The 18594-nt window shown below is 41.3% G+C and overlaps 1 protein-coding gene across 1 annotated transcript in view; it reads right to left on the bottom strand.

The window, feature by feature from the left end:
* Positions 1-18594, bottom strand: part of ntn4 (netrin 4) — a 45396-nt gene that overhangs the window by 15954 nt on the left and 10848 nt on the right. Inside the window, exons 3-5 of the mRNA XM_041780270.1 lie at positions 13866-14144; positions 2606-2732; positions 398-583 (exon numbers count right to left, since the gene is read on the bottom strand). Of these exons, the coding sequence (XP_041636204.1) occupies positions 398-583; positions 2606-2732; positions 13866-14144 (592 nt within the window). The remainder of the gene's footprint in view (positions 1-397; positions 584-2605; positions 2733-13865; positions 14145-18594) is intronic.

The raw sequence follows: 18594 nt of genomic DNA, 5'->3' as shown, positions 1-18594 counted from the left end.
TTCCCACTATGTTTACACTATTGTGGTGTTACAAAGCGCACTTTATGCAGTAATTAATTTGTGACTTATATAATTATACATTTATAGACTTACAGGATCAATAATCCTAATAACCCATATTCCCTCTCAAATCTGAAAGTCACCCAGGGTGCCTGTGAGTTCATATAAATATATCAGAGTTTATAGGCTGGTTAAACTAAATTATTACAAATGTAAACACTACATTTAACATCAATCTTTCTCACTTTTACCAACACATTTTCCACAATCCTTTGTGCTGCTGTCTCTTATTGGACTCTTCATTTCATTCTCTATAATTATGGAACCTATTTTTTATGACAGCAGCATGTTTTAGTTGGATTTAATTGGCATGCTTGTCACGAGATGTTTGACTCACGTTTACAGGAGTCTGGGGCGGTCTGTGGTCGCTGGGGGTCCCTGTAGAAATCGGCTTTGCATTTCTCACACTGACGTCCCTCAGTGTTGTGCAGACAGTCACAAACTCCTCCGCTACGCTGACCCGACTCACGCCACGCCGTCCAATCAAAGTGGCAGCTCTGGGCGTGTCCGTTGCACTTGCACTCTGGTGAGGAAAAAAGGAGATGAACACATCAGCATGCAGGATGAGCTCTTAAAGTGTCAATCACTGTAGCTTAAAACTGTAATGAGGAGAGATAATTGCAATGTTTTTAAGTCAATGAAACTACAAGGAACTTGTCCTCACAGGCAGGCAGAAATTAAACTTTTTGGTAAGTGACACACAGTAAACATTTAAGACTTATTTTTTACAGATCTCCCATCTCTTGGGGACCAAAAAGTGAAAAATAATCATTCTTTGACAAAAAACATTCACATATTTACAAAAAATATTCCCTGTGCTTCTCTGTATAGACTTTATCTGTGCCATTATCAAAAGCAGTTCCTGTCTGCTGTGACACAGAGGGCCACATCACAGGCTCTCTGTCTCTATTTTTTCTCAGTTATGAGCTATTCAGGCCATCTCCACCAGGATCTAAGTGTTACCGCATGCACAGTCTATCAAAACATGACACGATGACAGAACAGCCTGCCATTGGTTGCCCAGGCCCGTTGCAAGGCATTGTTTCTAGCCAATGGCGGCAGAACTGACTAATAAATGGTTTAAAAAGTGGATTAAAAAGTTTTTGGGACCAGATTTACTGGCGTGAATTTAATCATTCAGTCTCCCAAGTTCCAGGCTTGCTAGAAAAGCTTTTGTAAAGGGTACGGCAGCATGGATAGCATCACTAGAATGGCACATTGGCCTGCTTCAAGAGGGTAAAAGTAAGACGCTATGATTTATGGTTCAAAAGTTATTCAGCTTTTTATAACCTGAGTCACTTTTTGTTGTACACGACTTCAGATAATGATTTGAAGCTGTTTTCAGGCCCCTTTTCTCCAGTGAAGGCCTTAATGCTTCAGCATACCAAAACATTTTGGACATTTGGACAATGCTATGCTTCCAACCTTGTGGCAACAGTTTGGGGAAGACCCTTTCTGTTCAAAAATGACTGTGCCCCAGTGCACAAAGCCAGGATTATAAAGACACGGTTTGATAAGTTGGATGTGAAAGAACCTGACTGTCCCGCACAGAGCCCTGGCCTTAACCCCAGCAAGCACCTTTGGGATGTGGGGTGGAGAATGCAAGCCAAGCCCTCTTGTCCAACATCAGTGCCTGACCTCATAAATGTTCTATGGAATGAATGGGCACAAATTCCAGAAACACTCAGAAATCTGGTGGAAAGGCTTCCAAGAAGAATGGAGGCTGTTACAGCTGCAAAAGGAGGGCCAACAACAAAACTGGATGATGTCCTATTTTTATGCCTTCTGAGTGGAAAAAACATGGTCAAGTTCTCTCTATCATGAGAAACTAGTGGAGAAAATATGATGAAATACAAATGAGGATCCTTCCATTAGATATGGTTGACAAAGTGTCATGTAAGGTGCCAAAACAGTGGAGAAAACTGGATGAATTACAGCAAAAGTTTCCCCTTTTCATTGAGAAAATGACATCCTCCCAGTAGAGAAGTCTTCACTGCCACTGAAATAGACAAATGCAGCGCCCTTTAGGGTGCCTTGCTTTTGAACAAAACATAAGAGAAAGCCAACAAAGCGTCCTTCTATTTGAGAAGAAGTGATTGCCGGCTATCTACTATGGGAGAAAACAGGATAAAATGTCCACTTGGATGCTCTACCTGCAGAGAAAGCATTTTAAATGCGATCTTTAGTGTGCTTTTGTTGGAAAAATGTAGTAAACTCTCCTCTAGGATGCATTGCAGTGGCTAAAAACAATACAGAGTCCCCCTTAGATTACCGTGCAGTGGAGATAACTTGATAAGGGGCCTCTTTCATTGGTGAAAACTTGATGCAGTGACCTCTCTGGGGCCTTTCCAACAGAGTAAGTGTGCAAGCAGCTGTATGCGCAGTATCTTACAAAATGAAGTTGGCCTTTGCGTACCACTATAATATCTGTATGCTGAAACTTGGGAACTAAAAGTGAAGGACCCTGACCCCATCACTAGTGCTTGATACAAATATCAACATTTTCTGTTGTGGAAAAAGGTGCAGCTGTGTTTGCTCGACTCACTCCGACATTCGTGTGGAGCTCCCGTCAGTCCGTCAGCAGGCTGCCAGGGTCGGTCGTTGAAGAGAGGAGCGCACTGCTCGCAGTGATCACCTGCAGTGTTGTGTCTGCAAACACACTTCCCATGGACCTGGGAGAGATACGGGAAGGAAGAAGGCTCATTAGAAAAATGATAGGCAGAAGCATGGATGGGTTTGAGAAAGAGGTCAGAGACACTGAGGGGAAAGTTTCCCATGTGAGCACAAGGATTTAGACTTTTTCTTCTCTTTCCTGTCCTAAAATACTTCACTTTTTTCTCTCCATTTCCTCTGATTTCCTCCCGTTAATCTTTCCCTCAGTCTTTCTGCGACTCCCTCGCCTGAAATTAGTGAATGGAGATTGATTGTTTGGCTTCATCACTGGAAACAAGAACGGGCCTCTGGTCTGAAAAGCCTGTGTGAGCGTCTGTGTTTGTTACAGTGTGCGTTTGTTACTGTGTGTATTTGTTACTGTGTGTATGAGAAGAGTGCAAGTATGCAGCGCTGAGAGCACAATAACAATCTCCTTGTCATTCCTGTGAGCTGGAATGCCATGCATGCTGGATAATGATTGAAGGGGGGGTGCAAGGCATCTGAGGAAGCTCTTTATTTGTTTGCGTTACACCGTGCGACTGTAATGTAGGACACACACACATAATTATACAACGATTACAGAGGTAGGCACACAATGATCAACGCAAATACACATGCAACTCCTGCTAATGCACAAAAACACACACTAATGCTTGCACTTCTTTCCCACGGTGAGAGTATTCAGATTGTTTCGTTATGTAAAGGAACCCCGCTGTGAAAATACTACACTGCCCCAGTATGGGAATTGTGTACATTTAGACTATCATATTACAGTCTTATGGTCACTGTCAGAGCATTTAACCATCAATTTTAAAATCATATACCATTTTTGTTACATATAACTGCTGTTGATAATGAAGGTTGTTAAATTCAGCCATTTTTTTTACTTTCACACTGGTGCACTCAGAGGGGGGACAAGGGGGACAACTGCCCCCTCCTGATGCCCTAAAAATCAAGAAAAAAAAGCTACAAAAATGCCCTCTTGGATGACCTTCCAGGGGGCAAAACATGACAAAGTGCCCTCAAAGGTAGCCCTTCCAGCGAGCACTAAGTTGTTAAATGCCCTCAATAACATTGGTTCTCAAGTGGTGGGTCAGGACCCAAAAAGTAGGCCACAAAGTCTTTTTAGTGAGTCCTGGATGTGTGCCTGGAAAAAGTCTATAATGCGCCTCATTTAGAAGGAAATGTCTCAGCACCACAAATTAAGCATATAGCGTTAAGTTCACGGTGTCAAGGACTGCTATTTCATTGTGATCATCTGATCTCTAAAAGCCCTAAACATGTGTCAGCCAGCTGATTCACACTAAGCTTAGTACTGGCTAAATGCACTCATGTTGCTTTTTTTAAGCTGCTCTGACATGCCTTCTCTTTGCTGGTCCCTGTGCAAGCCCTTTTTGCAAACCTCCTCCCAGCTCCTCCATGCTACATCTGACTTCAGAATCATTCAGATGTCATTGATACCTGGCCTACTCTGGGTTTTTTGCGTCTTCTTTTCCTGTCTCAGGCTTTCCTTGTAGACAGGAAGGGCAGGAGCATGTGCTGTTCCTGCTTGATGCTGTCCATGTCCTCTGGGACCTTGGTTCTCAAGTGGTGGGTCAGGACCCAAAAGCAGGTCGCAAAGCCATTTTCAGTGGGTTGTGGATATGTGCCTGGAAAAAGTCTAAAATGTGCCTTATTTTGAAGGTAATGTCTCTGCACCACAAATTGAGCATATAGCTTTAAGTTCACAGTGTCAAGCGCTGCCTTTGCATTGAGATCAGCTGATCTCCTGCAAGCACTAAACATGTCGGGCATGTCTTCCTTTTGCCTAAATGTGCTCATCTTGCCATTTTTAAATGCTCTGATATGCCTTCTCTTTGCTGCTCCCTGTACCAGCTGCTTTCGCAAACCTCCTCCACCCCAGCTCCTCCATGCTACATCTGACTTAATCAGTGTCATTCTTCTGTCAATGATACCTTCTCTGCTCTGTTTTTTGCTGCTTCTCCCCCTGTCTCAGGCTAACCGTGTAGGCATGTAGGAAAAGGAAGGGCAGGAACATGTCCTGTTCTTTTTTGATTCTGGCCAAGTCCCCAGGAACCTTGGTTCTCAAGTGGTGGGTCAGGACTGAGAGTGGGTCGCAAAGCCGTTTTCAGTGGGTCGTGGATGTGCTTGGAAAAAGCTATGAGGAAAACGTCTATGATGTGCCTTATTCAATATTAAGTCCACAATAATCAATTTCTTATTAGAATCATTTGGTTATAATAATTGAGAAATTTGATCTGTCTTTTTTTTTTTGCATGCTTCAAGCATGCAACAGAAGTCTGTGTTACTTCAGGCTTCTGGAGGAAGCCATCAGCCTACCCTTCCAGCTGATGGTCTTTCAAATGCTGCTGTGATGTAATCGGCCTTCAAATGCATGTTCTGTGTGCTGTAGCCTCTTAAATGCTACCTAACTTTTTTTTTTAAGATATTGGGCATTTTATGCCTTTATTTAGAGAGGAGGACAGTGGATAGAGTTGGAAACAGGGAGAAGAGATTGGGGGACAGACATGAAGGAAAGGATCTACAGGCCAGACTTGAACCTGGGCAACCCGCAAACATGGGTCACAACTAGGCCATGTGCAACCCTAAATGGTACATAACTTATGAGTTCTGTTTCTCTTTCATTGAAATTTAAAAAGTTAAAGCCATCCAGGTCTTTAGGTCAGTCTAGCAGAGGTTTTAAAAAGCTGCCACCACCTCTTTATAGACAGGTATATTACTGTGTCATCTGCAGAAAGGTGCAGTGACTCAGAATTAGAGTGGTGGTGTCCATTTATCATCTTATCTTCTTTAATACTTTGAATATCTTTCTAATCTAAGGATTGTTTGCAAAGTAGTAAAAACCAAAAAAAGGAGAAAATCTGCTCAAAAGTGGCCTTTCTAATGCTGCAAGCTACTTTAAAACATTCCTGGATCGCTCCCAGTGCAAGCTATGTACCTTTCAATCACGCTAATAGAGGAGTGATTGCAAAAATGAGAGGTAGTGTTTAAAAAAGGGTGAAGGAAGAAAAAGTGATTCATTGAAAGGCATCGAGGAGAACAAGAGGAGACGTAAACGACAGGGAGGAAGGAGAAGGAGGGGAGGAGGAGCTGGATCAGGTCCAGACAGCTGCTGTTTCATCCTAATTCACATGTTTACCATACCGTGATACGGGGCAATTAGTAAATGTACTCACTGAGGGCGCTGCACACACGCAACCGTGAAAGATTGGCCATCAAGAGGAGAGAAGCAACGCCAGGCTGCCAGAGAGAGCTAACAGAAACATCTCTGAAGTGTCTGATTTATCAACACGTATGACCAAATGATTTAGGACTATTCAACCAATACTCGTTCTTTTAGACAGCTGCCCCTGGATGTCATTAACTCTGCATGTGTTTAAATACCAGAATGCATCTGTTGTTTTTGTGGCTAACTAGCAGACAGTGAAATCACCCTGAACCACAGAAAAATCCCATGTGGGGGGCACAGGAGCACAAACAAACAACAACAAAAACAAATCTACTCCTTGCGTCTTTAGTCTGGACTGTAATGGCTCGACTTTATCAGTGCAGACACACACTCTTCACTTTCACTGCTGATTGCATGCACAGCCTCATACACACACTCACGGCAGACAAAACATGGCATGCTGAAGCACACACACCTAACAGAGCAGACCAAACAAAGAGCATACAACTTATGAAGAGGAAAGAGCATCAATCTGCTCGATGTTCTTAGAGTATATTAACTAACTGACCCTTTGTTGGATCTCTGATTGATCGTGTGGATGAGTCCTCAAGCAAGACACTTAACTCTAAGTTGTTTCCACTGCTGCGTCAGTGGTGTGTTAGTCACTGCTGCTACTCAACATAGCAGCCTCCGCCATCAGTGTGAATGAGTGTAAAAGTTGTGGCTTCAACTATTAAAAGTGCTTTGAGTGGTCAGATATCTTGGATCTGCCAGAATATGAAATTCAAACGTTTCATGCTGTCACTTCTGTGCTGTTTTCTCATTTTGCAACTGGTCTACAATAAAAAATCTGTGTGATATCGCCATAAACACCCAGGGGGCTGAGCACTGTGTTTGTGTAACTCCTTCAAGTTGAACCCAACAGCAATGGATCTCCACTGGTGGATCGGGACCCTAAAGTGGGTCGTGAAACTCTTTTCAGTGCCAGGAAAAAATGTGGCAGAAACTCTGTTTTTACCTCAAAATGTCTAATTCTTTGTCTCATTTTCTTTGGATTACAATGCTAAATTTCCCAAAATAACAAGAAAATTCCTTAAGAAATAATTACATTTTTATGCTGTCTCGGAAATATTGAGTAAAATAAAATGTTTGCATGCATGTCATTTTGAAATGAACATGCTTGTTTTGTCCTGCAACTAAATAAATTCCAGTGGTTGGAAATCTGTGTCTTGATTTCTCACTAGGTGGTTTTTGGTGATGCCCGCCCTGTTGAGAACTACATCACTACAGGTTACAGGTGATGTAGCTGCCGTCACAGATACACCAGCATGACTCTCAAGGCAGATGCTCCGTTATACAAGGATGATCTTAAGGAAGAGTATTCCCTCTCTCAGCAGTAGCTTTGAACTTGTTAGAAATGTTTCGTGATGTTGTCAAAAATTAACAAACAGTATGCTTTATTTATCATCTTTATGATAAAATGTATTGCACGATGTATGTGTTTTTCCTCCACCTTTCCTCCTCCTCATGTGCCAGTCATTGACAGAAGACTGAACTGTGTCTGATGTAAGAAGGAAAGTTGACTTAAAGACCCAGGTTCGAAAAAAAATAACTGTTTGATTAAACATGTAAAACACATTAAAAAAACTATTCCTTTTTCTATTAAAAAAAATTCAATATATATTGCAGATAGAAAAATGATTGCATCATGTTTTTTAAATAATGTTCAGTCTTAGTCTAAGTTTAGTTTTTCATTAAATACATAGCTAATGAGACTTTTTTACATGGTAAAATAACAAAAACAAAGAGACATTTGCAAGGGCTCCTGCAGTTCTTACAAACTATGTTCAGCTGAAAGTCATCAATTAACACAGCCACTTATTAGAACTGATACACCAGGAGTATTACATCCATACTCGGTGAAAAATATTGTAGAAGCACGTGCAGACAGTGTGTTGTGACCATCAGTGGTCAGTCCGTTTATTGATATTCATTTTATGTTCTGATCCCTGAATTAACATTACTGTAACCTTTTCAAGTGTTTCCATGTTTGTAGTTTACATCCAACACATTAAGTTATTGTTTACATACTCTTGTGCACCCTCTAGTGGTGTCTCCCAGTAACACGTGTTTATAGGCAAGTATGTTTATGATTACAGTCCTAATGCAGCTAGAGGCAAACAACAACGCAGGGTGACACAGAAAGTATATCTCCGGAAAAAGAAGTGCATAACCAATCATTTATTATTTAAATAATATAAGTTTGTCTTTAAAAATAAATATTTTTGATGTAAAAGTGTTTGGTTTAGCCAGTACAGACACAACACACTCACGTGTATGCACATGGTAGGAAAGGTACCACCACCGCCTCACTTTGAGCCAGGAAAATCCTGATCTAAACACTTCTCCTGCCATGGCACTCGCCCTTCCCTTCCCTCAGCGCTTGGTTATCTCTGCCCTCATCTCCCATCTTGTTCTGCTCTGTTTGTTTGGGTTTTGCCAGGTCGAAACAGAGACACAAAACAAAACTGCTGAAAGGAAGAAAAAAGGCACTTATATAACTTTTGTGAGTGTTTACCAAATGCTCCTGCATGGCAGAACGACGCTCCGATGACCTGGGGTGATGTTATGGGGAAAGTTAAGAAGGATTTAAGTTCAAAACTCGGGTAAAGACAGACTTATATCCCTGCACTCAACGTCATATTTCAAACATGTCCGCATCGAAACGATCTGTTTTTGTTATGACCCTGGCGTGCAGAAGAGGGTTTTACATCCCTGTGGTTTAAAGACTGTTTCAGAGGATTTTCTGCCCTCAGAAGAAGGAAATCCTCATGAAAACATTCTGTGCTGCTACTTGGAATTTTTTGGCACGAAAAAAGTCAGATTCAAAGATTTAAAGGACTGCCTTCAATAAATCGGCTATCAGCAGCTTTGGTGCAAAAACACTGTTATCAGCAGAGCAAACACATGAACAGTCTTGTTCATTATCACGAACAAAAAACAAACATGAATGTTTTTGTCAGCAGAATAATACAAGTTTGTTTCAGCTGCTCGTCAGAAAGCAAACCATATGGTTCCATGAGTTATTTCAAACTTTAATTACTTACTATTGTAGCAGACATCTACTACAGCTAATAGAAACATAGAAAAAGAAAGCAAGCCATTTTTAAGAACTTTCATATTTTCATTTAAAATTGGTTGAATGTTGACATTAGCATGCAAACAAAGCACAAACCCACAGAGTTAAGAATTGAAGTTGATGTAGAAGTGTAAAACAAAAATGCAGTTCCTTGAGTGTCCACTAGAGGCTGGCTCCAAAAGCCAAGACAACACCATAAGATCCAATACTAAAATACAGGGGGAAAATGTTTTTTCAGCCTTGTACAATTTTTTTCTGTCATAGTAGCACATTTTACCTCTAAAAGCTGTATGGGGGATGATTCTTTCTGTACAACTCTCGTGGAAAGCTCTTTCAGCTTTACATTTGTACCTCCATCAGTTCTTAAAATTATAGTACTTAATTTTGGCATTCTAGCATGTGACTAAACCTACTAATATGACTAGTAAGCCTTAAAGATCACATATCTGACCCCTTTAAGAAAAGTTTATATTTGTCCCAGAGGTCCCCAAAACATGCCTGTGAAGTTTGCTGCTGAATAAAACACTCCAGTATTAGATTTTTGCATGTCTAAATAAACCCTCTGTTTCAGCCCTGCTCAGAACGAGCTGTTTCTGTGTCTGTGGCTTCAAATGTTAATGAGCTGTCTGACTCCACCCCTCTCAGGAAATGGATGTGGCTTAAAGGATGGGGCCTGATCCTTGATCAGGATCAGAACCAGGGATGAAGGCAGAACAGGACACCAACTGGACAGGCCAGGGGCACATATTTTTGTTAGAAAAGCCTGAAAAAGTGTATTTTGCCTAATATGTGACCTTTAAAATGTTTACAAGTAAGACCAGTGGACCAGTAAGGAGCCTACTAGTAGTACTAGTATGGTAAGAAATTTTTACTAGTTGTACTAGTAAACAGTAACGTTAGAGTTTTTGTCCTGCTATTACTATTAGTAGACTGTTTGGCTTCTACTAGTAGTACTAGTTGAGTTAACACTGGCTATTATTACTATTAGTAAGCTCAAAACGGTCTACTAGTAGTACAAGTGGTCGTTTTTGGCCCTACTAGTACTGAAATTTTGAGTACTGTTAGAGCTCCACAACAATTAATGTACCAATACCATATAAATGCTAACACAGCTTTCCATAAAATCATCCACTGTTCTTTTCTAGGCTAACAGCTCTGCATATCATGAGCATGATTGATTTGAGTGACAGATGTAACATTGCAGTTGTTTGCTAGGAAGTCAAAAACTGTTTCGGCTTCATGTTTTTGCCGGTCATTAGACTGATATAAAGTTTTCTGGGGTGTCAAGAAGGCATTGCATCTAAAACTGTCATCATTCTTTGATAGATGTTACAACGTCGGCTTGGGAACACTTTGGAAAACCACTGTCAGCTACTGCATCTATGAATCTACCAATCACCTATGACTGCACCATGCAAAGTGAAAGCCACATATCAACAACATCCAGAAGCACTGCCGTTTTAGGAAATAATGGCTGTGTGGTTCTTTGGACTGAAGAAGAAGAGAACCAAGCAGGCTAATATCAACCGAGAGAACAAAAGCCAGCACCTGTGATGGTGTTGAGGTGTATTAGTGCTCATGGCATGGGTCACTTGCACATCTGTGAAGGTGCCATTAATACTGAGAGATACATGCTGGTTTTGGAGCTACATATGCTTCCATCCAGGTGTCTTTTTCAGAGACATCCCAGCTTATTTCATTGAGACAATGCCAAGCCACATTCTGCATGAGTTACAACAGCATGGCTTCACAATAAAAGAGTCAGTCAGAGTCACTATACTGGGCTGCATGCAGTACAGACCTGTCTATTGATAATGTATGGCACATAAAGAGAGACAAAAAACAACAGAAGCCTAGAACTGTTGATCATTTTAAGATGTATATCAAACTTGTGTTGTTCGATTAATTTCCTGTATTTAGCTGAACTAACCAATGTCTTCGAATAGGGGTTTGTATAAAATTACAGAAAGTAGTAGTAGAGTTTCTATCCTATCTATCATGACTTGAAGAGACAGTCTTCGTTGCCCTGGTTGCATGGTCAGGGCCGAATCCTGATGCTGTTTTGTTCATGTCATCCCCCACTCTCTCTCCCTAGTTCTCCCCTTTTCTCTATGGCTTTCCTGTCAAGTAAAGTCTAGAAAGAAAAAGGCATTTTGGGCTTTTTATAAATCAGTTTAAACCGATGAAAGGCCTTCCTCAAGGACAGCTATGTAGCTGTTTCTGGCAGTTTTTGGATGCATCTGACTGTTAGCTTGATCTGCAGCACAGATCTGTTTTTACATCGATAGTCTCTGCCAGTAATTACATTTCCAACATAAATAACATTTTTTCCAGCCTTGATACTGAGACACAAATGCACCACTCCTGTTTTGACATGCGGGCATTTCCTCCAATTCTTCATGTTCCACTTGTTTGGTGAAGTAATCACCCCCCATGGGCCGTCCGATTCACTTGTTCTTTGAAATTAAGATTATTTAAGATTAGACCGGGTACTTACAGACTAAATGGCCTGTTCACTTGAGTTGGCAGTCGTCTTAATAACAGACTGAGGGAGGGGCGGTGGCGGTGGTGGCAGTGGATCACATTTCTCTGTACTTCCACTGTTCTTCTGGGTCTGTCTGCTCAGATAAACAGCTGCCGTTCTTTCCGGTTCATAACAAACCCCAGAGATGTAGATACTGATCCCTCAGACTGAGAGTTAATGATGGTGTTGATGTATGTGTGTGTGCTGATAAAAGTGTAATTGTGTGTTTTTCCTGGAGATCAACGGTAAAGTGTTTAAGAGCGGCGCTCCTATCACAGCAATCTCCACAAACAGAAAATGCTGGATGACTTTGAAGCCGAGCGTCCGTTCTGCTGCAATCAGTGAAGCTCAACAGGGAAAGTGAGAGTCAACAAGGAAAAATTATATAAGCAAAGAGATTTACACTGATAAACAGCAGCATGACAACTGTATTTATAGTAGTAAAGACTGGACTGATAATGGAGGGTTACTTTAAGTATTATATTTTGAAAGATGGGCAATTATTGGATAATTGCATGGTGTTATCTGCTAGAGTGTTTTCACAAATGTCAGCTTCTTCTGGGAATTTGAGCCCTTAATGCAATCACTCAAAGGAAAGTTAACAGGCTACAAAAGAGCTGCACCACACTTGCATAATTAGAACATCACTTTGAGTCCTTTCTTATTGAAGAAAAAGCAATCAAAGAAAATGCACAAAATATTTGAAGCACCTCTTTCCAGGTAAGCAAGCCTGAGAACTACAGGACATACCCAGCTACAAGAATATCCAAGTATTCACCATTTCCAAATACTGAACATGTCCACACAGTAATCCACTGAATCATTGTGTCCATAGGAATCTACAGTACTGTGCAGAACTTTAAGGCATGTTAAGGCCAAAAATTCAGGCTGAAGTAAGGCGTAGATGAGGCGAGTAAGCCCACCTAAGGGCACCTGGAAGGCGGATTCAAACAACCCTGGTAGTGCTCTGGTTGTCCTTGCATATTACCTGAGACATGGGAAAATAATAACTTGAAAAAGTAGCAATGTTGACATCTTTAAGGCGCAGTAAGGGGTGGGTGAAGAGAGTAAGCCCGGCCTAGGGTACTGCTCGTGGGTCGCCACGAGCCCCAGGTAATGTTGTGGACTTCTCAAAGGCCCGAAAACTGCCAAAGGCCTCCGGGTGTATCACCAGGGGTGAAAAGGCCCAGACTAAAGAAATGCTGTTGAGCTTGACCTTAGCTGCAGATTGACAAGTGTTGACATGTGTTGAGCTTGACTCTGCCTCCCCCCTGCATCTCTGTCTCCTTCAGGTCAGGTCAGGTATGGAAGCATATGCCAGTTCAGTTCTTTGCTGCATCAACCTTGGTCCTGTACTGCTATGGGCCACCTGATGGCCATCGTCCCATGCCTTATCACTCCAGGGATCCTCCCAACAGACCCCTCCACGATGCACATGGTCGCCCTCAGCATCTTGATCAGCCGACTGGGTCCTGGGCCCCCAGTATGCAATCAGGCCTAAGTGCCTGTAAAAGCACAGCTGCTGTTCCTGTATCCTGCAGATGACCCTTCCCATCGCCGCTCCCCTGAGCACGTCATCATTAAACACACAGTCTTGCCAACAATTCCCAAAAGTGCACCGAAGAGAAGTCGCCAAGGTAGGTGAACTGCTCTACAACTTCCAATCTCTCTCTCCATCTCTATCTCCTAATATTGTACAAAACTGAAGTCAGGCTATCCCAGTGATGGGTGCCACCATATTGTGCTGGTAATTTAATTCATTGCAGAGATCTGTGCAGCAGAAAGCTGACTAAAGGAGCTTTGGAAGTGACACCATGCCCCTTCTGCTGACTGAAGCCCACAATAAAACTTGCCAATTAGAAGGTAAAGACCTCTCAGGTTGATACAGTCCACAGCAGGACAAATTCTTATGTCAGTTTAAGGCAAACAACTATGGTTATGGAAAGTCTGAAAGCTCTGATTAGTGTTTATCACCTTTCCTCCTCTGCTCTGATTTGATCCTGATCATGTGATATACACTCTTAAAAATAAGGTAATCAAAAAGTGAAAACTTGTTCCCAAATCAGCATGATGATTAACCCTAAGGACCAAATCTAGGTTTGGGAAAAACTGTTTTCACATGCATTTCTCGTTTGTCCCATCTGTTAACATGGAGGAATTGGATTTGATAACCTCTAAAGGCAAAGGTTCATCATAGGGAGCTTTTGGCATCAGTACTAAGGAGGCTTTTTTGAAGATCTAGCATATAAAATCTAAAAGTATGTCATACTTTTACATCCGGATAAAAATATCTGACTTACTACATGGTTGGTCCGGTCTCTGATTGGCTGGTACCCCCTTGCAGGAACACACTGCTCGGCATGCCCGTTACAGAAGCAGCTTCCCTTCACAATCAGGTCATATATGGCAAAGTGTCTGGTTGGAAGGTCTTCATGTGCGGAGGAGGGGTCTTTGGCCTGGCAGGGACACGGCTGTCGCCTCAGCAGTCGGATTCTGATGTTGGTCACCCTCAGCTGCTGCTGGCCCTCCAACCCGAACGGGTCCAAGGACTCCCACTTTGGAAGGGTTCGGTAGATCACCTGATGGTCAGACAGAGACAGTTCAAACCTTTTAGTGTGTTTTGGCCTCTGATTTTTTGCATCAAAAGTTTTAAAGGTTTATCCTGAAATGTCAAAATAACAACACACTTATATCAAAGACTAACAAAACTAAATGCCGACAAAACATACGTATCTTGAGCAAATATAGAATGAAAAGGCTTGGTTCTTGCTTCAGAATATGGGATTATTTGGTTAGATTTTATGGTTTTCCTACCCCCTTGTTAACTTTGGCTTCATGCCTTTAATCAAAGTAAAAAAGCCTCAGACAATTCTTGATAGTACAGGGCATGAGTCTCTTTCAGGTCTACTCTATGATGTAGAGGATAAGACGGGTTCATTTAGTTGCACAATCAGGTTCACTGGGGCCATCCATGTCACTACATCTGTCACGTTAATGGAGGTTTGTTTTGGTCTTATTTGGGCCATAAATTACGACTTTACAACCCATTGTCATTGCCTCCATCTTCACGTGACCACGAGGGTTCTGGATATCTTTAAATGAGTGCCCCTAACCTCTCTCCCTCTCCCCCTTCTCTCTCTCTTTACCCTGTCTGGTCCCTGGACATCCTTCAAATCAAGATCCCTTTATGGGCTGCCATTGCCATGGCTACTGCTGCCACTAGCAACGAGTGCTGCTGCTGTTTTTGGGCACTAAGAAAGTTGGTGTCTGCCCCAACTCTTGCTGTGAAAGACAAGTGTGTCTCTTTGCATAGAGTGTGTTGTTGTCCTCTGGCTGTCATTGATATCGTTGGATGAGTAGTGTGTTTATGTGTGTTTTCTTTGGCCAAAGCTTTGAGATGCAAGCAAAGACCCCATGCGGCGCCCTCATTGGCTGGATGACTGGCCCAGAGTGTGATGGGAGGAGCACTATTAATTTCCCTGTTGTTGAAAGAGGTCACAGGGTCATGGCATTGTGGTCCACAATTAAGAGAACACGACAAATAGAGGAGCAGGGGCGCCGGTCCGCGGGAGAGCACAGAGAGCAGGGCTAGACAAAGACGGGGATGGAGATGCAGCTTCACATAACTCAGGACCGGACAAAAGGCCTGCGACAGCCCAGTGATACCACAGCAACACCAGTATATACACACATCCACACTGGCATGCACACAAACAGAAAAGTTGTAGATCCAACAGAGTCCATCTTGGACCTGTAACAACATGATAACACCTCATAGTTTCACTCTGAATGTATGGACAAATAACAGAGTTTGCAAATATGCAGATGATACCCATGTTTATGCTTTAAATCATACAGAGTCCATCTTTAAGCAGTTACAACACAATAAGGCCTCATAGTTTCACTCTGAAGGTGAAGATAAATATTAGGGTTCGCAAATATGCAGATGATACCCATATTTATGTTATGGATCACACAGAGTCCATCTTTAAGCTGTTACAACACAAAAATGCCCCATAGGTTCACTGTGAATGTATGGACAAATATCAGTGTTCGCAAATATGCAAATGATACCCATGTTTATGCTATGAATCATACAGAGTCTTTCTTTAAGCTTTTATAACACAAAAGCAAAAAGGTAAGCGCCCAATCATAATTTACTGCATAGGGATCCATCTTTTGGTTCCCCATGAGATTGCCACTGATTACACAATCAAAATGTTTGAATTTGCAAATATGCTGATGATAGCCCTGTTTATTATGCTAGGTGAAGTAAAATTGTGTTTTTTAAAAGCTTGATGTGCAGCTATTACAGCACAATAATACCTTAAAGATTCCTTTTAAATGTAAAGACAAAATGTTAGATTTTGCAAATATGCAGATGACTGCCTTCTTTTTATTCCCATAAGAAATAAAATGATGGTTTTGAGGTTTGTTTTGGGAAAATTTCAGCACAATCATGCCTAAAAGTTTCCATTATAGTTACAGGATGAAATGAATAGTTTGCAAATATGCAGATGACATTCGTGTTTATATAATAATAATAATAATAGTAATATATAAAAATACCTCGTAGTGTCGCTATGAACATGGAGAAAATGTTAGTTTGTAAATATACTGATGCCACCTCTGTTTATATTTTCATGTAAAGAGAAATCATGTTTTTTGTTTTCAGCACAATCATGCCATGATGATTCCCTCTTTGATACAATCTCAAGATGCTGAAGTTTGCAAACATGCAGATGACACCTATGTTAACATCATGTATCAAACCAAGTCTGTCCTGGAGCAGTTATGACATGATAAAGCCTTGTAGCATTTCTCAGAAAATGGTGGCAAATATCAAAATTCGCAACTATGCAGATGATGCCCTTGTTTGTATTGTATGTGAAGTGAAATTGTGTTTTCCAAGGTTTGATTTGAAACTATTATAACAAAATCATTCCTTGAAAACTGCTTTTGATATAGAGTCAAAATATCAAAAGTTCGCAAATATGCAGATGACACTCATGTTTATGTTACGTATGGGAGAATCAAGAGAATCTTCTCAATAAGACTGTCACAATTCCAGGAAATTCAACTTTAATACGATACCAGCTATAAACAAATGATATCAACATCTGTGAAACAGGGATACCCATGCACAGCCAAGGTACTCAGCTGCTGGTCAGTTGCAAGAACAAAGTTAACAGTGGAAAGAAATAATCTAGTGCACAATGAAAATGACTTTTACTATGACTTTATTTTGAGCAAACAACTAATTTGCCTGTAGCTTCCTAAGTTTCACCCAGCTCTCCCCAATATTAACATGGTTTAGTAGTAAGGCAACAAAACAGTCCTTGGCGACCAATAAAATGAAGAAAACAGATAACAGGAACATTTTATCATTTTATTTTAATTAGCTGTACTGGGCTGTAAGTGGTGGATAATACCAGAGGACTCTTATGTTGCCATTCATCAACATTATCAGAACTGACTGGACATCCAGGACAGCAGCAAACCAAACTTTCTTTCAAGGACAAACTGGAATTTATGGGGAAAACTCAGTTTCCAAAAGGACTCCATGAGGATTATACAGGAAGACAAAGCTTACTTTTATTTATGGATTCATCATTTTTATCTCCCTACCCACTCTGCACACAAATAAGCAACCAGAAAAGCCAAGTTGGAAACTAAGGCCTGCATAAAACATTACAGATGGCTTGTGACAGTACCTTGTGAAGTTTAAACCATGCAACATATACTCTAGGATTAATCAATTTTTAGTTATATGTGGTTGAAGTTAGTTACAAATAAAACATTTCAGCCAGATTTGAATGTCTACATGTATTTCAAAAGTCTAGTTTTGGTCAAATAACACAAAATTAGACTTTCTCTAGGTGCATGTAAGTGTACAGTATTTTTTAAGGTAGTTAAGAAATGCTGACCTGACTTTCCAAATGTTTTATGAGAAAAAATGCCTTAAGTCTGGAGAGATTCAAGGACACACAAGGTGTCTTGGTAGGAAATGCTGACTTCAAACTTTACTGAGTTAAAACACCACAGGGAGCCTTGAACTGTGATTGTATCTGCAGAAGTAGAAGTGTCACAAGTGTAGAAAGTAAAACATCTGCTTTTATAACTTTGGTACTGCGTGTCTAATATGGAATTTTAGATGTTTGGCTCTTTGCAAACACACATAGGTGAAAATATTTTTGCCTTTCCTTCAAAAATGTGCAACAAATTTCATGCAAAATAAGCCAAAATTGAAGTTTCACTCTCTGAGCTCCTGAGGCGTTTGGCTCACAGTGGGCCATGTGTCCACTCGAGTCTGAAAAATAAAAGTAAGTCTGGCTTAAACAGGCGTAATTCCATCAAAGCACTGTGGGCTGTAATCTGGTAAACAGGCACAATGGGCATTGATGGAAGGAGAGAGACGGAGAGGGAAACAGAGCGGGTGAAGGGGTGAGGTGGGGGAAGGGGAGGGGGGGCGTCTAGCCAACAGTACCAACATCCATCAGAGCAACAGCACTTCCTTCCCAGCAGACAGACGGAGAGCTGACTGTATGTGTTTATCTGGCCTCGCTCTCTTCCCTAAGGAGGTCAGTCTCTACAACAAACGCTCACATTCTTCCAGCCCGGCTGACCTCATAAATAAGACAAGAAGCCCTGCATACTCCACACAGACTCACACGCCACCTTCTCCCCACTTTACAGGTGAACATGAAAAAGCTTTCAGCGCAAGAGATGACACGCTTTCATGGCAGAAAGCTGAGACTACCAGCTCCCTGAAATCGCTCGTAGCTACAGAACAACTCCCAGAAACCTTTGCTGCCATCAGATAAGCAGAGTCAACACGTGCATGCAGGAGAATTAAATCAAGTTATCGGTCACGTTATTTATGCCTTATTTACTCTGCTTAATGATTGCAGCACTTTGTGTTGCTGCAGTTAGAATTACTCCAAAGCAGTGCAAGTAAATCCTTCAAAGGCTTCATGACTTTGGGTTTATGCTAAAACTGATGCAAGCACAGATCATTTCCTGTATGGA

This window comes from Cheilinus undulatus, linkage group 23 (assembly GCF_018320785.1).
Source record: "Cheilinus undulatus linkage group 23, ASM1832078v1, whole genome shotgun sequence".
In the NCBI taxonomy this organism is placed as follows: domain Eukaryota; kingdom Metazoa; phylum Chordata; class Actinopteri; order Labriformes; family Labridae; genus Cheilinus; species Cheilinus undulatus.
This window is presented reverse-complemented; position numbering and strand designations above follow the sequence as displayed.